We start from the raw sequence: 23,300 nt of genomic DNA, 5'->3' as shown, positions 1-23,300 counted from the left end.
CTAGCTGTCCATGGGGGGAGGGAGGGTTAACTTTCGTACATCAAGCTGTGTGGCACAAAAAAAATCAAGACTAAAGCATGTCCAGGACAAAAGGGAAAAGAAATCGGAAATTCTTCTAGTGCCAAGATTATAAACCAGGTAGCCCAAAATTGATATTTACCTTCGTCTTTCCAGGACTTACCTACGTACAAAATATCATTTCAATCCATCCAGTGGTTCTTGACTTATGATGATCAAAAAAATGAGGAAACATCTATGGCGACAAACAGGCAGACCGACAGAAAGGCCAAAACTATCCCTCAATTTTTATGTCGGTAATGTCATTCCCGTCTTACGCTTAGGTCACAATTGCGCCGGTGCCCGTCGGGGATGTAGCCCCTGCCGGGCTCTGACGTCCGGGGGGCACAGGCTGTCGTGGTCACAATTCAAAGTTTCCTGCACGCTGCCCTGCAGGGGTCCCGGGGTGCTCCGACAGGCACTCGGTGGCATTTTTGTAAAATTTTGTCAACTTCATTGGTCGGTCTCTGGTAGGTACCCGTCAGTTGCTCTGACGGTGTCTTGTAGTGACCCCTGTGGGGTCCGACAGGGTACCGCGTGCTTATCACACCCAGGTGGGGCAGTTGTAGGGTCCCTGCCGAATGCCCCGCGAACGACGGTCGGGCATCAGCTCAGGCAGGCTCCTGGTGGGCACTCGTCATATCTCGGGGGTATATAAAACTGCACTGGAGCTCAAAAAGAAACACGATATACGAAGTTCACGCTTTATAATATTAGTTCTGCTCACCTGATCTGTAACGTCACGCACTTGACCCAGTCTTACGAAGTACACACATTTAGTCTGTGCACTTGATCCGTCTACGTATCATAACATAAGTACATAACAATACTTTATTCTATAATTTTGGCTAACCAAGATATGTATAAAGTACATGGTTTGAAGCAAATAAGATACAAAAAAATTCTAAAACTACAAATTGCCTTATTTTCTGTAGTAAAAATAAAAGTTATGATATCAATAAGTTAAGAATGTTCCTAATATACAAGAGAAACAGACCAACATTTTTGGGGGTAATGATGGATGAAAAATTAAACTCAAAAGCCCAGTCTCTTCTATAAGGGAAAAAAATTACTAAAAAAATAGGTGTTATTGTGAAAAACAAATACATCATTCCTGAAAAGATTCTCACAACTATATGCAACAGCCTTATATACCCTTATTTGACCTGCTGTAACATTGTTTGGGGGATGCGCCTGCCATACAACTCTACATCCTCATATAACTCTCCAAAAGAAATTCACAACGATAGCAACTGCTTCTTTCGCTCATACATGGCTCCTCTATTTCAAGAATCCAAAATACTAGATATCCACGATATCAATAAATTACAAATCAATATCTTCACATTAAATTTGCATTTCAATAATTTCCCCGATATATTTCATATTTTTCCCAAACCCTTGTTCACACTCGTTCACAACTATTATACCAGGCAAAGAAATCCATGCTCCTCTCTTCCGTACATCATTGGCAGAGTTCTCCAAGTGCAAATATGTCACAATATGGAACAGTCTTCAGACAAATATACACACAAGCACCCTTTTTTCTGACGTTTAAAAGTTTTTATCTAACTTTGATTTATACCATTATTTGATTATCATTGTTTATCGTTATCATACTCTATGTATTACTTTTATTTAATAAGTTATAATCGTGTTTGATAAGTATAGACGAGGAGGGCCTGGTATGAGCTATATACGCGTTTTTCCTCCTCCTGACCCTGTTATTATCTATTGTTTATCGTATTATGTATCATAAATGTTCTTGTTGTGCAAATGAATAAACAAACAAACAAACAGACAAATTATTACCTGTCCCGGTGGACTGCCGGCAACCGGAGGGTACCTCGCGATGTTCTCACGTTGAGGTCACGGCGTCGTTGTGTCCGCGGGGCCTGGGCAGAATTTAAGTCAGAACTAAATTTTTCTCGGGTCCCCGCCGGGCCCCAAAATAGCCCGGTAGCCGCAGGGTGCCCCAAGGGGCCACGTAGGGGTCACGCCCGGAAGTGCCAAAAACGGCCCGGGAACGACCCGGCCGGGCCCCTTTTTCCAATTGTGACCGAAGCATAAACTTGTTCCTGTTTCCGATCAGATCAGAGTGCTGGACAACGGCAAACCACCTCGGTTTGCAGAAACAGCTGTCGACCTGTCTCTTCTGCCCAATGAAGCCGTCGGAAACCTCACAAGACTGGAGGTCAGCGTGGCAGAGGACGTCGTAATCGGTCTGTATTTATATTTGCCGTCTTGTTGCATGTGCACATTTCTTAAATTCTAAAATCATTATCGATTGCATTTGGCACTGAGCAGTCCTTTCTGATATGGAGGGATTTTTGTAGCTTTAATCGTGTCGAATCTTTCTTTCTGAAGTAGTAAAAGTACATATATTTGTCGATGAGGCCACGCTAACTTGAATACATGTATAGAATCAGCGCGTGCACAAAGTTTCGCCTATTTCAAAAGATTACAAATGGAAACTAGACTGTGTATCGTACTACAGAAGAGGCTACAAAATGAGCAAATACATATGTAAAAAATCGTAAATTTCAAGAAAACTGTATAGAAAACGGATACTTATGTCGAAGGATATCTATTGCCCTATTGGACCTTTCTTTTCCATGTGTATCATTACGCGTAAGCTGAAAAGAACTTCGGGCTCTGAGCGAGGTCAAAGAAGATGTGACATAACAAAACTATAGGTGGTTAATGACGGCTACTTTTTCACAAGTTTTTTTCCTCCCACGCTCGCATCAGTTTTCCTGGTGCCCATCAATATAATTAAATTAGTATAGGCTAATCCGGGGAGGGACCATCAAATGAGTTGGGTAGCAGAGTGCAACTTGCATACCCACGATTAATTTTCTTACTTATTATTTAAATGATTTTTCCTGGGCAAATGTTGCTCTGAATGGTCCAGTTTTCTGCTATGCTGAAGAATGTGTGTTTTAAAAAGCTGGCCAAAATAGGTGACTTTTGACATGTTTTGACCTTGGATTGACCCCTGAACTATTCCCTTCTGGTCGGGCTGATCAACGGGGACAGGGGATCAAATCCTGGCATGGTCTCATCTAAAACTTCTGGCTCTAGCTCGTTAGAATGCAGGAGTTGACCTCCTGTTCTTTTCACCTAAACAAACCTGACAAATCCAGCTTTGCGAGGTGCTAAAGATTTGAGGTTTGAAATGTAGATAAATGTGTTTTAAAGGGATTGTTTTCGATGGCTTAACCATGTGTTGCATTGATAAGTCCATCCACTGGTCCCTCCCCTGCCCCCAGGAACTGCCATTGTGAACGCCACGGTCCCGGAGAGCGCGGGGGATGGGACCATTATCTACACCTACGTTATGCAGGACCCGTCCGGCCTGAATGAGAACTATTTCGACGTCCACAATGAAACCGTACGAATTCCTTCTCTCCTTTCCCTCCATGCACATTGTTTTTCTTTGCAATCGAATATATACGTATAAAGAGATAATATTGAAACATATAACATAGGTCGAACGCTGCTTGGTCGTCTTCGACAACTTAACTTAATTAAGACACCATTTTCTTTTCAATGCTTATCTTCAACAGGAGTTTATTTTGTTGGTCTTTTTCTCATCTGCTGTTTCCATAGGGGGAGATCACAGTTATTTCAGGACTAGACAGGGAAACGGAACCTTCCCATGAGTTCTTTGTCGAACCCATCGCAGATTCCGGCTGTGATAGGCAGGGTCTGGTACGTGTCGTTTGTACTTCCATAAAAAGCACGTCTAACTATCTGACACCACTGCCCTGTTGCCTTCAGCTCTTCAATGACGTCAGGATTCGTTGAAATTGTGGATGTACCAGAGCAGGCTACGGCCACCTGTTTTCATTGTTCGCCGTCGCACTGCCAGATTCTGTCAAGCTCGTAACTGCCCATTCTCCTGTAGTCTGTCTTCTTTCCATCTCTTCCTTTTCCTAACTCTTATCCGGGCTCCTTCTGCTGTACCTTGCATGCAATATGATTTTGCCAGGTCTTGGCAAAAGATGTGGCCCCATCATTTCATTTTTCTTTTTGTTGATTGTCACAAGATCGTTATGTGGTTATTTGTTGGAATGCTGCTTAAAATTTAAATACAACGTTGTCTTTGAAAGAAAAAAAAAGGACTTTCGTTGCTCCCTTTTATCTAAGATATTGGTGATCATCAAACTAGAGGACATCAACGACAACGACCCGGTGTTTGAACACCAGACACTGCTGGGGACCGTCCGGGAGAACACGCCGATAGATGACCCTGTGACAGTCGTGAGTCGCTTTACTTTCTTCCTCATATATAATCAGTTTCTTACTGTCCTTTGAAAATCATAGCAAGCATTCACATCCTTAGGCACAGGGAAAATAATGCTGCTCTTTTCGGTTACGACCTTGAAAAAATTAGGGTCAGTATGTATATGGCATCATTTCCGTGTCAAAATTACGTACGTAAAAAACGTCACGTTTTGGGGTTTATACGTGACGTATTGGGGGTCAATACGTCACGTATGAAAGGGCTACGTCACGTGTGCCGAAAAGTACGGATACGTGACATACATATGGTTTTGCAATTTCCGTGTCAAAATTACCTACATAAAAAATGTACGTTTATGGCATCATTTCCGTGTCAAAATTACGTACGTAAAAGACGTCACGTTTTGTCGTTTATACGTGACGTATTGGGGGTCAATACGTCACGTATGAAAGGCCTACGTCACGTATGCCGGAACGTACGGATACGTGACATACATATGGTTTTGCAATTTCCGTGTCAAAATTACCTGCATAAAAAAACGTACGATTTCTCGTCCAAACGTCACGTATAACAGGTCATACGTCACACAAGGCATATACGTCACGTACTAAATGTGACATACATATGTCGTGGCAAAATATCGTATCTACGTAGACGTCACGTTTTGTGGTTATACGTTACGCACATAAATGGGTTATGTTAACGTACCACGTTAACGTAACGTATGTACGCCCTTCAAGTTATTATAACAACGTTAACATAACGTAGTCGTAGTTATCATAACGCATTACGTTAACGTAACATAGTCATTTACGTTATCATAACGCAGAGCGCTAACGTAACGTACACTAGAGTGAACCTTTATAATAGGCGTGTTCTGTTTACGTCATTGGTTTATGTTGTGTATAACGTCTACGATAGACGCGTTCTGGTGACGTCATCAGTTCATGTTATGTACAACGTGTATGATAGACTTGTTCTTGTGACGTCATCAGTCTATGTTTTGTAAAAGCCGCAGCACACAATGTATTAGTGTGGGTACAAAGTAGTACGGACACAATTTTTGATGCCTGGCTAGAATATCCTATGTGAGCATTAGCCAGATTTAAACTGTGCCGTGGGATATACTGTCTGAATTGATGAATTGAATTGTGAACCATTCTGTTCGTGTATATTCGAAAGTGCGTCATACTACGCGTCAACCCGTTCATTGAGTGAACTCAACAGATAGGCGATGCTCTTGTCGACTGTCCGCATCAGATCGTCGTCCAAATGCCCGAAGGTCGCGTACAGTCTTCCTATCCTCTGCCTCGTATTCGCTCAGACTTGACCACAAGCCCTTTGCGAAATCCTTCGAGCGGCTCTTGAAATGTAAATCCTCCAGGGAACGGGGAACTTTCTCGTCCCGGCGCAGAGAATCGTAGTGGACCTCGGAGCGTGCACGTCCGACCCGACACTTGCCAACGCCATGAGGTCCCTTGTGTCCCTTCACGGGTAGAGAACAAGCACGACTGTGAGCACTTGGAACCTGCCATGATCCTAGCGCGATGCCGGAAGCGGTGACCTTGAAGGACGAAGACGAACACGAGCTGGAAAAACTTGAAATTTTAGAGAGAACGGACCGCTGTGGCCGGCACGCGCCCTGTGATCGCCGAGTGACTGTTGGCGGAAGTGGTCTGAGCGGAGATGCAAACGGGGGGGGGGGGGGGGGGGCACGTGCTCAGGACCCGTATGTCGGGGGCGGAGCTTGACCACGGAGACGCCAGACTACGCGTCAACCGTTCCATGGTGATCAGCCATTGGTTGGAAATCAAGGTGGTCGTGAGCTCGCTGCTTGTGTGGATTACCGCCCAGCGGGCCGGGTGACAGTTTACAGTTCACCATACTTTCTGTAAAGACGCATTGCATTATCAGAATATGAATTTACATGAATGTTATAGCCGACTTGATGGATGAAATATGGGGAAGTATAGTAGAGCATTTGTCATCGATTGTGTAACTATTGTGACATTCGTCCCATTCTCATCCATTTGAAACCTGAAATTGTTGTCTGGCCTTGTTTGGATCTGAAATGTTTAGATTTATGTGGGTTAGGATATGGAGGGATCACTATGTACTTCTGTGGAATACTGCCATACGGAAATAATGTTTTTGTCTGTCTATTACAATGTAAAAGCAGTGATGGGCGATGGTTTTAATCCCATATATGACCGCGGCTACAAGTACCCGCGAGAACTAACAGACACAATATCTGCCCGTACACATCGATTGTACTCGACGATTCCCTCTCATGAACTTTCCAAGCCCCTTTGTGTCGATTTTGTAGACACTCTGGCAGATCACACAACAGGGTGGTCTTTATACAACCATCAGAGAATCACACCTTTTTGTCTCCAATTGGCTTATCACAATACAAACTAATGCACCTGGTAGGGAGAGCGGCAAAACAAAACCCGGGACATTTGATATAAAGGTCACTATCTTCTACTCTCCAAGCAGAGGTTAGTGGGGCAGATCGTCACCGTTTTATCATATGCCCCGTGGTTTTAGTTTGGATGGGGCTAGCGGACAAAAAACGGGGCATATATTATGATAAAACGGTGACGAGCTGCCCCACAAACCTCTGCTTGGAGAGTAGTAAGGGACAATTAGAGAAGCCCGCGGCCGTCGCTCAGAAAAAAATGATCTTTCATTGCCTCCATTGCAGACTCCGTCCGGCCAAGGAGGTTGGTGAGGTTGTTTACTTTCAAGTTAAAGCTTTACTATTACATTTTTTGTTATTGCTGGCCTTCTCGGTCTTCCCGGACAGCAATAAGAAGAAGAAAAATGTAATGGTAAAGCTTTAACTTAACAAAGAAAACAGCCGTAAGAGTCTGAAATGGAGGCTAGATCTTTCAACCAATATCGATCATCTAGGAGCTCTTCACATCTGCTTTGAAGCCCAAGCATCTGCTTGGATCACAAATATCTGATGGATCCCAAACATCTGCTTGGAGCCACTACCATGTGCTTTTCTAGATAATTTTCCATTGCTCTCAAGCAGATCTATAGGTCCCAATATCTGCTTTAAGCCTCTATTATCTGGTCGGAGCTCCAAACACCCAATGGAGCAGAACGAGAAAGGCATAAGCCTCACTCGGAGTGCCAGCCCTTTTTAGCTTTCCACGTCCGCTCGCCACGACCCGCTACCTGTCTGAAAAAAAGAGCTGACACTCAGGCTAGAAAGGCATATCTATATATAGAAAGCACATGTTAGTGGCTCCAAGTATATGTTTGGGCTCCAAGCAGACCCTATCTCCATAGCCGACCCCCTTCATACAGCTGACTCTATTTGGCCAATTTCTACTATTTTCCCAGCGACCCGCAGAGACTGGTAGAGAAACTTTTATTGTGAGAACATTTACAAGGCTCAACCATAAAACCTCCTTGGCTCAAGTTCCATCGGCGGATCCAGGATTTTTGGAACGGGGGGGCGCAACCTCAGTCGTGGCCGAAGGCCACGAAGGCGCGCAGCGTTAGCTGCGCGGGGGGAGAGCACGAGAGGGGGTGGAACCCCCTCTCGTTGGGGGGGTTTGGGGGCCTCCCCCGGAAACTTTTAAAAATCTAGATGCTCTCTGATGCATATTTTAGAGTCATTTCTGAGCAAAAGAAACCCCGGCGGGATAAAGATTTTTTTTACGTAGAATCTGCCAGAGGGGTGTCCGCCCGTCAAATGAGGCCAAATCTCATTTTGAACGGCCTGGACTCTGACACATGCACTGGCCGTCCGATCCATTTTTGACATTTCGGCACACATTTTGCGGTGAAGTCGGTAGAAAAATTGAGAAATGCGTAGGTCATTTTGTGTTTTCCCTTGAAGCTGCGGTCGTGGTGGGAAAGATTGGCACTTTCCGTTGTTGATGTGGACGCATGAAACGTAATTACCTTCCTCAACTATGATTTGCCAGAGTGAGTCTCAAAATGCGACTGAATCCAAAAGAAACTAGAAAGGCACTATTTGCGAGCAAATACAGCATGTTTAGCCATACTCCTCGCCATGCAAAAAATGGACTCTCCCAAAATAACAATGGACCATTCTAAAATACTTGCACTAAAAAAATGAATCACCCAGTCCAAAATTGAGTCTTCCAGTAGCACCTCAACACAATATGGACCAGTCCACAACCATATCCACTTATTGATTAACAAATACACTTCTGCTAACAAAAGGACTTTTTCATAATCATTCCAGCTCAAAATTGAAAGAAATAATTAAAGAATCCTCCCCTTGCAAGAATGGGATATTCCGTGCCATTTCCATGTAAACCAGTCGAAAAATATCCGCTGAAAATTACACTCTTGCGCATAATCAACCCAGTTCAAAATTGAATTAAAAAAGATCAACCCCAGGGAAGAATGAAGTTTTCCATAGTATACATATGAAGATTTGACAGGAGAAGAAGGAAATGACCAAAAACAACATATTTGAGTCCATTCCAAGTCACCGAGAGGGTTCTAATATAATATTTGTAATATGTTTGAACTATTTTGATTAAAAGAATGTCTAAGTCACAATAGTTCTTAAGTGTTCAAACAATTAGAATTGAAACTTATAACATGTTTGAACTTATTTCACATACGTTGGAAACATTTCGAACGTAACTACACAAAAATCTCTTTATTTAGAACAGTTTCAAACCATCTATCCAAATGTTTCAATGTTCGAACAATTTGTAACAAAAGATTTTCACAATTGCCCCCATAAACGAAGGTGCTAAGTCCTTTTGTGTGTTTCTGCCTATTTTCGGTGGCCGCGCTAGACCACCAGCGGATTTGTTTTGACGGAGCGTCACCCGCGCGCGACGATGTACACTGTTCGGCACCGCTAATATCCGACATTTTCCCGCTCCAAAACACTCCACAAGACCCACGTTTTTAGTGTTTTGCCTCGTGTTCAACACGATTCGATTTGCATTACTAACGGGACGAAAATGTTATGATAGAAAAAATTCACCCCGTCCCGGCGTCCGTCCCAAAAACATGAACGACATGAAAATATATTTTCTTACAGATTCAATCACGAAAATCAACAGCATGGGATTCCAAATTTTCGTTGTGCTAGCCATGCCGTGACGAGTCTTCGATTATCTGTAGTTGTTGAAGGACACACAGAAATCTTCGGACTGTAGTTTTACCGCTTCGAAGGGCGTGACAGCCAACGGTACTAGTAGTAAGGTTTGAACGAGCGTTGTGTTTCTCAGCTCACCTCAGTTCCAAACGTAAACAACGGGTGCGGGTTAACGTGAGCGGCGGGGGATTTGTTCGGCTGGCGACACCCCCGTACCGTGCCGATAGCGTGGTGTGTGTCGTGTTTCCTTGAAACGGATTTTTAACAATAGAAAACTAGATCTATTCAAGATTTCTAACAAATTTAATGGAAACTTTTCTGTCCGGCGTAGTAGGATTTTGGGAGTACCCAACCGCGCTCTTCACGTGGAAATGTTTGATACCGCGAAAGTAAACAAAACACCTACGATCGCCTGCCATGCTTCTCGCGGTGGGGCGTCTTTATTGGTCTATCATTAGGTGCTATCAGCTACTTAGCAGGGATGTGTAGATTGCTTTCGTATGGCTCGTTTAACCAATGTTCGAAACTGTACGAACAAAAGATGAATCTATATTGTGATAGTTTCGAAACTTATAGCAATATTGTACCCGCCGATTTTTTAAACAAAGAATTTTTTCGTTTCGTTATTTTCAACCCAAAGTACATTCAAACAAAGGGGTGTCACATTTTTATATTTCAGCGATAGTATGGGTGAAATATAAAAATGTGACACCCCTTTGTTTGAATGTACTTTGGGTTGAAAATAACGAAACGAAAAAATTCTTTGTTAAAAAAATCGTTTTGAAAGGCTGTATGCCAAACATTTGAATGAGGGCCTGTGTACATGACCAAGGCAGACACATACCAGATTTCACATTATTTTGGTTTAATACATAGGAACTGGAGATGTGTATCTTTGTTAAAAAAAGAGTGAACAAAGCCATGTAATCACATGTCCTAGGAATTCCCATACCATATTTGGCATGAATACTAGCACACCTGCGCCAGGAATGCAAGATAATTAGATTAACCCAATTGACCAATCAGGTGGTCGCAAGGCTCACAGGCATGCAAGGCCAGGTGCAAGGCACTTGGGGTCAATGACCTTTAGGTCATATGTAGTATTGAAAGTGACAGAAGTGGCAAATATTGTCAAGAAAGCCCAAAATAAATCGTTTTGAATATATGTATGCCAAAAATGGGAATGTAGTCCTTTAAATATTTGTTCAAGCCACATATACAGCAAATTTCAGGTCATTCGGTTGAAATACCAGGGAGCAGGATGCCAAGATATGCTAAAAATAGCCTAAAACCTCAATAAAATCACTTTCAAGGTCAATATCAAAAAAAGGAAAAGAACGTACATTGGTTTTTGCCTACATTACCTCTGTACCAAATTTCAGGTCATTTGGTCAAAAAATGACAGAGATGAATCGATTTAAAGATTTGACAGGAGAAGAAGAAGAAGAAGGAGAAGAAACATGAGTAACTAGAAAGGCCGTCATTTGCCCCTGAGCAAATACAGCATGTTTAGCCATACTACTCCCCATGCAAGAAGTGGGCTGTCCCAAAATAACACCTGGGCAAATCGAAATATTAACTGCATGTAGAAAGGCAACATTTGCGAGAGCATTATACTTCGACAATCTCCCTCCTGATGCATAAATGGACTGTTCCAAAATCACCCGTACAAAAACTCTCTCTACAAGTTCTGCGAGACCCCAAGAGCTTCTTACTGCAAAGGCTTGCGTGTGTTCCTGCAATATGACCTCAGGTGACCTAAATAGAACAGTGTTCTTTTGCCAGTAGCAAATGGAACGCGGGGATCCTTAGATAGAACATGGATTCCTTGGCCAGCAGCAAATAGAACATGGAACGTGGATACCACTTTTGGCCTGTTTTTGGTCTGAAAATGGGTCCAAAAGTCCCCAAAATGAAGCATTCTGAAGTGATGTACACCAGAATTGTGATTGAAATCCTGTAGGGACATGTTCAAGGCACCCTTGTACCGAATTTCAGGTCACTTGCTAGCAATACCAGGGCACAGGAGCCCAAAATATAAAAATTGTCTAAAAATGACCCAAAAAACCTCCATAAAAATGATTTTAAGGCCTGTTTCGAAAGAAATGAAAAAGCACCTAAGGGTATTTGCCATCTTTACCTACATGCCAAATTTCAGGTCGTTTGGCCCAAAAATGACGGAGTAGATTCCATTTGAAGACTTGGCAGGAGAAGAAGAAGAAGAAGAAGAACGTGAACAAAAACAATATGTTGAGCCATACTAGGTATGGCTAAACATAAAAACAATATGTTGAGCCATACTAGGTATGGCTAAACATAATTAAAAAGGGAGGCTAATTAACGTCAACAGTAGTACAGGAATCTTACAGGAACAACAGCCTTGCTTTCATAAGAAGGAAGCCTACGGTGCACTTCCAGAGTTCTCTGTTACGCATTGTTAGCAGTCCATGACCTCAAAAACATCAAACTCACGCCGGGCCACTGTGCGGCACGCCCCCCGTAATCTCTAAGAAAATTTTCCGTGGCAGAAAAGTGCTGACGGCCCTTAGTACGTCCGCGGGGAATTTTCACTCGAACACCAATCAAATATGGTGCTATTCCCCTCATTGTGCCCTTTTAGTAACAACAATACGGATTTTTGCGGTTCTACAAGCGGATTCTACAAGCGGTTATATCTTGAACTGGGACGAACTCGCGCCAAACATGAAAGTCACGAAATGCCTGAATGTTGATAGCATCGCAACGTAACAAAGCACAAAAGCAAACACATCGATACATAAAAAAATTAATATGTTTTCCAGAAATCAATACAAATCACTTAAATCTCACCCAATCGTCTTATAATCCTAGGATTTTATATTGACAAGTGTTACAACGTGTATCAACATGCAATGTGATCGTGATCTCCCTCGTTTATGTTTGGATGCAGTGAGTACAGCTGAGTACAGCCATCTTGTCCAAAGTTGTGTCGCAATATTTTGCTCAATTTGACGCAAATACTAGCTCATATTTGGCAAGTAGCACGACTGCACGACACATACGCAGGAAACGGGAATAGTACGTACAGGGTGAAACCAAACTGAGAGCCGAAGCACGCGGCTTTTATGTAGAGACACAACTTTCTAAAGTCTCCATGGTTGTCTTGGCTAGCGGTTACGATTTTTCCAAAAGAGGATCATTAATTTTCTAGCATCGACCCTACATTGAACCGGCATTGATGTCATGTGGACTCTTTTGACGGTAATTTACTTGCCCTGCTCATCTTTGACCAACAAATGGATCTATTTTATCGTAACTTAACTAGTTTCATACTTGGCCACGCTGGTTGTCAGTGGTAACGTTATGTTTGTAAAGAAACTACAGTCTGTGAATATTACTTGTAAGTTCATGTTTACTTACCTTTCCATGCTAGTAACGTTCACGGGGAACCGCCGGTGTTAGCGACATAAAATCGAACTCTTTGGTCGAGAACAAACGAATGAACGAACGAACATATTATTAAACCAATGGGAACATAACTGATGTGGTAGCCGGTTTTATCAAAGGTTTTACGGTAATAGTATTTTCCATGTCCAATGTGAAACGTTACTTACGTACCTGAAAACACGAGTATAGAAGTAAAAGATAGTGTGATAAGTATACAGCAACGTGTGTGACAGCCTAGTCTACTGATTTCCAGCGTTTTGGAAAGCATTTTTTGGGGGAGTCGTTCCTATTTAAAGCACCGCCATTGATGATAACATCAATGGCGGCGGTAAAAGATTTGCCTCTAAAAATGCGGGAAATTGCGTTCATGAATGAACTTTATTGCTTGACAGTTATTAAGCTGTATGGCAACAATGACAAAGCAAGCAATATAATAAAACTAGTATATTCTAAAAACTATGACAACCAGAATATATTTTTGATGGCTTGTAAATCCTAACTAAATTTCCCGGAAGAGGATGACCCCGCCACGGACCTCGATTGCCAGCCGCCGCTCTCTGGGCTGGCGGGAAGGTAAGTCTTGTATCGTTGCAGCGCATAAACCTAATCAATCTCTAAATTAGTCTGATAATATCTATACTGAAGTCAAGAACTCTGTAGAATTAACAGAGTTGTCTTTTCATTTGAGCGGATTGATAATATAAGGTTGATCCTCGGCCCCTAGCCTTGCCCTCAACAAAAGTTTTGGCCGGTCGGCTTGTGTTTTTTTTTTTTTTTTTTGACGGCGCGAACGTCATAGATATGCCATAATCTCCATGCAGATCTATATGTTGCGAAGACCGTATCAAACTGGAAGAAGAAGTATGTTTTGCAACCTAATTATAAGATCTGCGATAACTCAAACAGGGCGGAATATTTCTATTCAATAAAGGTGTCGCCTCCCCTCCTCGCGCGTGGTAATGTTAACAGCCGTACGAATCTCCGGGTTACTAATCTTTTTATGACCGATTTCTGGCACAAGCCCAGCCGTACGAATGTCCGGGTTACTAATCTTTTTATGACCGATTTCTGGCACAAGCCCAGTCACACGTCCCAGTGGGAGGTTCGCGCCTTGGTTGAGCCAAGGCGGTTTTATGGTTGAGCCTTGTAAATGTTCTCACAATAAAAGTTTCTCTACCAGTCTCTGCGGGTCGCTGGGAAAATAGTAGAAATTGGCCAAATAGAGTCAGCTGTATGAAGGGGGTCGGCTATGGAGATAGGGTCTGCTTGGAGCCCAAACATATACTTGGAGCCACTAACATGTGCTTTCTATATATAGATATGCCTTTCTAGCCTGAGTGTCAGCTCTTTTTTTCAGCCAGGTAGCGGGTCGTGGCGAGCGGACGTGGAAAGCTAAAAAGGGCTGGCACTCTGAGTGAGGCTTGTGCCTTTCTTGTTCTGCTCCAATGGGTGTTTGGAGCTCCGACCAGATAATAGAGGCTTAAAGCAGATGTTGGGAATCAAAGCAGATATTGGGACCTATAGATCTGCTTGGGAGCAATGGAAAATTATCTAGAAAAGCACATGGTAGTGGCTCCAAGCAGATGTTTGGGATCCATCAGATATTTGTGATCCAAGCAGATGCTTGGGCTTCAAAGCAGATGTGAAGAGCTCCTAGAAGATCGATATTGGTTGAAAGATCTAGCCTCCATTTCAGACTCTTGCGGCTGTTTTCTTTGTTAAGTTAAAGCTTTACCATTACATTTTTCTTCTTCTTATTGCTGTCCGGGAAGACCGAGAAGGCCAGCAATAACAAAAAAATGTAATAGTAAAGCTTTAACTTGAAAGTAAACAACCTCACCAACCTCCTTGGCCGGACGGAGTCTGCAATGGAGGCAATGAAAGATCATTTTTTTCTGAGCGACGGCCGCGGGCTTCTCTAATTGTCCCTTACTACTCTCCAAGCAGAGGCTTGTGGGGCAGCTCGTCACCGTTTTATCATAATATATGCCCCGTTTTTTGTCCGCTAGCCCCATCCAAACTAAAACCACGGGGGCATATGATAAAACGGTGACGATCTGCCCCACTAACCTCTGCTTGGAGAGTAGTAGCCTGGTCCCAGTCTCTAGGGTCGGCTTATTGGTGTTTTACCGGGCCAGTCAGTTTCTGATGGCCTTTCTACCTCTGGCTGCCATCCTACTTCCGCTACACCCCACTTCCGCTGCCTTCCTACTTTTCCGCCGCCCCTAGAGACTTACCCTAGGTGCCGAACTAATTAATCCAAGGCCGTAAACAACACCCCGATCGGGCTAAGCTGTCTGGGCGGGTGAGGGTCACTCACAGTGCCGTAGAGATATCGGGGAGGCACCGAGGGTATGGATTCCAGGCTAGGAGAGTAGAAGATAGTGACCTTTATATCAAATGTCCCGGGTTTGTTTTTTTCCGCTCTCCCTACCAGGTGCATTAGTTTGTATTGTGATAAGCCAATTGGAGACAAAAAGGTGTGATTCTCTGATGGTTGTATAAAGACCACATTGTTGTGTGATCTGCCAGAGTGTCTACAAAATCTAGTCTCCAAGCAGACCTACGGGTTGGCAAAGACCGTATCCAACAGGCAGAAGGAGTTTCTATAGCCAACCCAAGTCTCATAGCCAAACCCAAGGTCTGCCACAACTCAAACAGGGCGGAGCATTTCTATTCAATAAAGGTGCCACTGCCCCTCCTCGTTGTAATGTTAACAGCCGCACGAATGTCCGGGGTACTAATCTTTTTATGACCGATTTCTGGGATAGCCAGTCACCCGCGCACGTCCCAGTGGGAGGTTCGCGCCTTGCAAGTTCTCACAATAATAAGCTTATAAGCTAAACCTTTCTTTTGGGAAACAAAACACGCCACGAAGTATATCATACTCTAGATATTGCTATAAAAGACTCATAAACACAAGCAGTTTGAATAGGTAACAATTAGATGTTAATAGCCTTTGTTCAGACCGACTTGTGGCAGACCTTGGGTTTGGCTATGAGACTTGGGTTGGCTATAGAAACTCCTTCTGCCTGTTGGATACGGTCTTTGCCAACCCGTAGGTCTGCTTGGAGACTATACAAAATCGACACAAAGGGGCTTGGAAAGTTCATGAGAGGGAATCTTCGAGTACAATCAATGTGTACGGGCAGATATTGTGTCTGTTAGTTCTCGCGGGTACTTGTAGCCGCGGTCATATATGGGATTAAAACCATCGCCCATCACTGCTTTTACATTGTAATAGACAGACCATAACATTATTTCCGTATGGCAGTATTCCACAGAAGTACATAGTGATCCCTCCATATCCTAACCCACATACATCTAAACATTTCAGATCCAAACAAGGCCAGACAACAATTTCAGGTTTCAAATGGATGCCGAATGGGACGAATGTCAAAATAGTTACACAATCGATGACAAATGCTCTACTATACTTCCCCATATTTTATCCATCAAGTCGGCTATAACATTCATGTAAATTCATTTTCTGATAATGCAATGCGTCTTTACAGAAAGTATGGTGAACTGCAAACTGTCACCCGGCCCGCTGGGCGGTAATCCACACAAGCAGCGAGCTCACGACCACCTTGATTTCCAACCAATGGCTGATCACCATGGAACGGTTGACGCGTAGTCTGGCGTCTCCGTGGTCAAGCTCCGCCCCCGACATACGGTCCTGAGCACGTGCCCCATATTTTATCCATCAAGTCGGCTATAACATTCATGTAAATTCATATTCTGATAATGCAATGCGTCTTTACAGAAAGTATGGTGAACTGTAAACTGTCACCCGGCCCGCTGGGCGGTAATCCACACAAGCAGCGAGCTCACGACCACCTTGATTTCCAACCAATGGCTGATCACCATGGAACGGTTGACGCGTAGTCTGGCGTCTCCGTGATCAAGCTCCGCCCCCGACATACGGTCCTGAGCACGTGCCCCCCCCCCCCCCCCCCCCCCCCTTTGCATCTCCGCTCAGACCACTTCCGCCGACAGTCACTCGGCGATCACAGGGCGCGTGCCGGCCACAGCGGTCCGTTCTCTCTAAAATTTCAAGTTTTTCCAGCTCTTGTTCGTCTTCGTCCTTCAAGGTCACCGCTTCCGGCATCGCGCTAGGATCATGGCAGGTTCCAAGTGCTCACTTGAAGGGACACAAGGGACCTCATGGCGTTGGCAAGTGTCGGGTCGGACGTGCACGCTCCGAGGTCCACTACGATTCTCTGCGCCGGGACGAGAAAGTTCCCCGTTCCCTGGAGGATCTACATTTCAAGAGCCGCTCGAAGGATTTCGCAAAGGGCTTGTGGTCAAGTCTGAGCGAAGACGAGGCAGAGGATAGGAAGACTGTACGCGACCTTCGGGCATTTGGACGACGATTTGATGCGGACAGTCGACAAGAGCATCGCCTATCTGTTGAGTTCACTCAATGAACGGGTTGACGCGTAGTATGGCGCACTTTCGAATATACACGAACAGAATGGTTCACAATTCAATTCATCAATTCAGACAGTATATCCCACGGCACAGTTTAAATCTGGCTAATGCTCACATAGGATATTCTAGCCAGGCATCAAAAATTGTGTCCGTACTACTTTGTACCAACACTAATACATTGTGTGCTGCGGCTTTTACAAAACATAGACTGATGACGTCACAAGAACAAGTCTATCATACACGTTGTACATAACATAAACTGATGACGTCACCAGAACGCGTCTATCGTAGACGTTATACACAACATAAACCAATGACGTAAACAGAACACGCCTATTATAAAGGTTCACTCTAGTGCACGTTACGTTAGCGCTCTGCGTTATGATAACGTAAATGGCTATGTTACGTTAACGTAATGCGTTATGATAACTACGACTACGTTATGTTAACGTTGTTTGTTATAATAACTTGAAGGGCGTACATACGTTACGTTAACGCGGTACGTTAACATAACCCATTTATGTGCGTAACGTATCATGAACCACAAAACGTGACGTCTACGTAGATACGATATTTTGATCTAAAAATGCCACGACATATGTATGTCACATTTAGTACGTGAGGTATATGCCTTGTGTGACGTATGACCTGTTATACGTGACGTTTGGACGAGAAATCGTACGTTTTTTTATGTAGGTAATTTTGACACGGAAATTGCAAAACCACATGTATGTCACGTATCCGTACGTTCCGGCATACGTGACGTAGGCCTTTCATACGTGACGTGTTGACCCCAATACGTCACGTATAAACGCCAAAATGTGACGTTTTTTTACGTACGTAATTTTGACACGGAAATGATGCCATATGACGTCTTCGTAGATACGATATTTTGATCTGAAAATGCCACGACATATGTATGTCACGTTTAGTACGTGACGTATATGCCTTATGTCACGTATGACCTGTTAAACGTGACGTTTGGACGCGAAAACGTACTTTTTTTATGTAGGTAATTTTGACACGGAAATTGCAAAACCATATGTATGTCACGTATCCGTACGTTCCGTCACGCGTGACGTAGCCCTTTCATACGTGACGTATTGACCCCCAATACGTCACGTATAAACCCCAAAACGTGACGTTTTTTACGTACGTAATTTTGACACGGAAATGATGCCATAGTATGTATGTATGTAGGTATTTTATTTCTTTTCTATTTCGGCCGATGTTATGAAACAAATTCAGTTCAGCAATGTAAAGCTGAAATGCATGAGGACACTGATATTTTCAGCATCATATTGTTATCTTACATCTATTCATTGTTCAAGCATAAGTATATTGATAAACTGAACAAATAGGTACAGTGTTAAGTGTACATTCTTGCAAAAACGTTTATTAAGCGTTTATCTGTTAACAGAGTGTGAAATACAGAAAATCTGTTTTGAATGTCATCAATCAGATCTCAAATCGAATATTCCATATTCCTGTGCCAGCGATCGTCCCAAAACGGAAAGATAGAGTCGTCAGTTTCTTGCTAGCGTCGGTCTGGTAAACGGACTTACAATATTTTACTCCTAGGCCTCACCAGATTCTAAATGAAAGGATATATTGACTCTACTTCACTTGCTTTAAATTAATCACCTTGTCTGCATACCTTCAGAGTTCGTAATTTGTCGGTAATATCTAAGTATGATCCTCATTTTTCAATGGCAATGCTTCAGATCCCAGGACTGACTGTTACCGACAAAGATTTTGGCATCAATGGCAGCATCGAACTCCACCTTACTGGAGCAGGTTCGAATAAGTTTGCAGTGAACTCCACAACTGGGCACATCTATGTTAACGGCGCCTTAGACTACGAAACAGTGCAGAGCTACAGTCTGAACGTACATGCATGCGATAGGGACGGAATGCCAGGTTGCAGACGTGCCAGCGCGCGGTTGACCATTGAGCTGCAAGATGAGAACGACAACCCGCCACAGTTCAGTCAGGAAGACTTTCATTTCTTCATCCCTGAGAATTCCACGGACGGCGCGCCTGTTGGAACAGTGTTGGCAACGGATCAAGACTCTGCACAATACGGTTAGTTATCAATACTGTATAGATAGCATTGTACACATCAAAACATCTTTGATCTGTAATGTGCAGTCGATTGAGGGGAAATGCTAATAAGTTTTTTTTTGTTTTAGAGCCCGCTCTTCATGTTTTTCGAGATTTATTTTTGAGCAAACAATGAATGAAGACCTTTATTGCACATTTCTGCCACACTTGACTAAGTACAGGTCACAACAAAAAATAACAAGTACCGTTAACGGATATAAAAGAATATGACTATCATTAGATAAATTCTACTTCTCCTCGCTTTTCGGTTATAGCAGATATAAAAGAACAGACGTGTTTTTCAATGGGAGGTTTGTCTAGTCGCATTAGGAATATGAATTTTTGAACAGTACTTAAATGTGTGAAGTAGGAAAATAGGTTTTCTACAAGCTTATACAGTTCATTTCTTTCTTTGATATATAATCTACATTCTACCACAAAATGACATTCGTCTTCTATTCTATTCAAAGTACAATGTTTACATAATCGTTGTTCTAGAGGAGTGCGGGTATGCGGGTATGTCTTCCCGTTTCAATATGTTGTTTGTTGCAGCTGATTCTTAATCTTGTGACTGCATTCCTGTCCCTCTTATTTGAATTACTTAGATATTTTTCTTCATTATATATAGTTTTAAATAATCTATATGATCTTAACCTATTTTTGGCAGGCCCTCCTTTGTTGTCGTTATGTATTTCTTTTAGAAACGTTTCGAAGTAAATGTCGTTTATCCGCTGGCCAATGGAACTAACAATTTGTTACGCATTTGTATATGAAATTGGAAGGTGCCATAAGAAGGCAAACCCGCTCTCCTCTAAAGATTTACGTATTCCTGTCACCCAACATTTAACACCAGATTTTTCTAGATCTAACTGACAGCAGAAAGCCTCTGCTTGAAAACTGTCGGCTGGCACATTTTGGCGAAGTCTAAGGATAATAAAGACAACTTCTAGTATTCTTTGACAAAAAGTGGACATTGACATGGACTGCCCACTGTAATCGTCATTGTTTGGCCATACGTTAGTACATTTAAATATTTACCACAATCCCTGTCATGTATAATTAGGTAAGGTGGATCATTTTATCGTGGGCGGAGGTGACGGCGTGTTCCGGCTGGAATTCTCGTCTGGACAGCTGTCACTAGTCAGAGGGGATCTACTTGACCGAGAGGCTATGAGCTGGTACACACTAACCATCAGGGCACAGGTGAGCCTTTACATACTGACCATCACGACACGGATGAGGTAGTACACACTGACCATCAGGGAACAGGTGAGATAGTAAACAGTAACCATCACAAGACAGATGAGGTAGTAAACACTGACCATTAGGGCACAGGTGAGCTTGTACATACTGACCATCACGAGTCGGGGAAGGTAGTAAACCCTGACAATCAGGTATAAATATGTTGGTTTCTAGATCTAGGAGGACAAGAAATACATAACATTGGCAGGAACGTCTTCGTAAATTTAGTCAGTTGCGTCAACAGGTGTACAGCATTTAAAATCTTGTCGTCTGTGTGACTTGAAAAGAGCAGAGTGTGCAACTCATTATTTTCACAGGATCGAGGTTCTCCATCCCTCTCTACTTCTACCAACGTTAACGTCACGGTCACTGACGTCAACGACAACGTACCTTCCTTCGACGACGACGCGCTACGTCATTTCTTCACAAAAGAGCCAATCAGAACTTTAGAAAACCTGCCGGCCTGGACTCGCTTGTTCACGCTGTCTGTGACGGACCCTGATGACGGTCTGAGTGGGTCGGTTCGACTGGATGTAAACAGTGTTAGGTTCTCTGTGGTGATGATGGACAACTCCACTGAACACTGGGCGATAGTGAATACAGTGACCCTTGACCGCGAAGAGAGGGGGACATATGAGCTCGGCATTACAGCTACAGACATGGGAACACCTGCCTTGTCAAGAAGTATCACCATATTTTTAGGTAAGTGCACTGTGAATAATCATACAGTCTAGTGCTTGATGTTACTGTCTAACGGTCCATCGTCTCCAATTATAAGTCGTCGATATTTCTACTGCAATTGCAAATGCATAACTAGATGAAGTTAATCGAAACTGCGTTAATAATATAGTAATGATAATAATAATAAGTCTTTATTGCATATTCCTGCCGAGAAGGGCTAAATGCACAGATGACCACACGTGGTCTATTAGAAGCATAATGCAAAACATGAATTGATAAGACGCTACATACTAACATTGAAAAAAAAGACAAACTGTGGACTATTGCTAAACTAATGTTGATCACCCAGTAGTTTCTTCTCTCTTTTTGAAACATTTGGAAACATGACTACATACTTTGTCCATTATATGTTCGTTCTTACATGGCATCAGGTATGTAAAAGTGTCCTGCTTTGACTTTTTTGTATATTTCTTGTCTAATTCTATTGTCTTAAACAGCGATTGGCGCTCATCTTCATATAAGGAACAATCGAGTAAAATGTGGGTTTTATTTTCAATGTATAAATGGTCATATGTTAATATACACAGGTGACGTAAATGACGTGCCCCCGACGTTTCTTGAACCTCCTGACGAAGTCACCTTGCTGGGTGGATCTCACCTGGGTACGCTGGTCGCCATTTTCGATGTCGAGGACCCGGACGTAAACGGCACGATCCAGTACAGCATTGCTGGGGGTCAGGATGGGTTGTTCGGCATCAACAATGAGGGCGTTGTTGTCCTAAACAAACAGTAAGTAGTCCTCTCTTGCAAACAACATTTTACAAGTAATTCGGCAGCAAAAAAGTTAAGTCAAATGCGAGGTGGCACATGCAGCCATTGAGCGATTAATTAAACCATGTACCCGTATTGCTACACGCAAGAAACTTGGTCAGTCGACGTAAGTATTTGCATTAGCTAGGATTAAAACTTGTTATTTTTTCAACTTTCCAAGGCTTCCTAATGAGGTGATCACCAGAAATGTAACCGTCGAGGTGACAGACGGGCTTCACCTCACCATCACAACACTCCGGGTTCACGTGGAAGACGGCTCCTCTATGGACAGTCTGGAGTTTGAGAAGGAAAACTACAACTTTGACGTCTTCGAAAACTCAACACCAGGAACTGTCCTCGCGACGGTAAATGTCTCAAGCAACCAGCTGGTCCAATACAGCTTCCAGTCGGCGCAGATGAACCAAATGTTTGTCATCGACAACTTTACGGTACGGAAACACACAAAATGTCAACCGTTAAGATGAAAATGACCATTATGATAATACTGTCTCTTGATTAGACATAAACTGTTCTCCAACTAAAAAATGATCACTCACCGCAAATTTCGAGCGAATCTCTCGATCTTCATCCGACCAAAGTGCTCTGATTTCACAAGTGTGACTTAAGCACTGGTGAGTGAATTTTCTTTTTGAGTTGGAGAAGAGTTTTTTTTTTCATTTGAAATGTAACTTATCATACAACTCAGAGGAACTTTCATGCTAATACTGTCTCTTATCGCCTTCGGTTAGACAATCGAGTCTAAGTCTACTATGCATTCTTAACGATGCCGTTTGTGATCTATTACAGGGTGAGATCGCAACACGACGTCCACTGGACAGGGAGGAAGCTGAGGAACACTATTTGATCGTAGTGGCGACTGAATCATCTGTTGGTCCTAGGAAGGCGTACGCCGCGGTAAGATGTGAAGAAGTCGTTCCTTTAGATGCGTCTTTCTTTCACAGAGCAGTAAATATCTGAACTTGAGATGTTCATGTTGATTAAATCTTAGTAATGAATAAATTTGTATAAATCAAAATACTAAGAATATTAATTTATTTACTTAGTTGTGAATAAATCTGCATGACATTAAAAAATATTATTTATTATTTTTTAGTTATGAATAAAAATTTGTATAAATTGTCATATTTTCATCTCGACGACCAAAAGATTCTACTGATGTCTCTTACTCGG

General features: G+C 42.8%; 1 protein-coding gene across 1 annotated transcript in view; it reads left to right on the top strand.

Moving 5' to 3' along the window:
- Positions 1–23,300, top strand: part of LOC136423305 (protocadherin Fat 1-like) — a 37,386-nt gene that overhangs the window by 10,722 nt on the left and 3,364 nt on the right. Inside the window, exons 8-17 of the mRNA XM_066411467.1 lie at positions 2,150–2,279; positions 3,330–3,451; positions 3,670–3,771; positions 4,210–4,323; positions 18,998–19,358; positions 20,440–20,579; positions 20,936–21,320; positions 21,887–22,088; positions 22,291–22,558; positions 22,917–23,024. Coding sequence (XP_066267564.1) covers positions 2,150–2,279; positions 3,330–3,451; positions 3,670–3,771; positions 4,210–4,323; positions 18,998–19,358; positions 20,440–20,579; positions 20,936–21,320; positions 21,887–22,088; positions 22,291–22,558; positions 22,917–23,024 — 1,932 coding nt within the window. The remainder of the gene's footprint in view (positions 1–2,149; positions 2,280–3,329; positions 3,452–3,669; positions 3,772–4,209; positions 4,324–18,997; positions 19,359–20,439; positions 20,580–20,935; positions 21,321–21,886; positions 22,089–22,290; positions 22,559–22,916; positions 23,025–23,300) is intronic.

The sequence above is a fragment of the Branchiostoma lanceolatum genome, chromosome 1, assembly GCF_035083965.1.
Source record: "Branchiostoma lanceolatum isolate klBraLanc5 chromosome 1, klBraLanc5.hap2, whole genome shotgun sequence".
Taxonomy (NCBI): domain Eukaryota; kingdom Metazoa; phylum Chordata; class Leptocardii; order Amphioxiformes; family Branchiostomatidae; genus Branchiostoma; species Branchiostoma lanceolatum.
The sequence above is the reverse complement of the archived record's forward strand: the minus strand, read 5'-3'. Positions and strand labels throughout refer to the sequence as shown.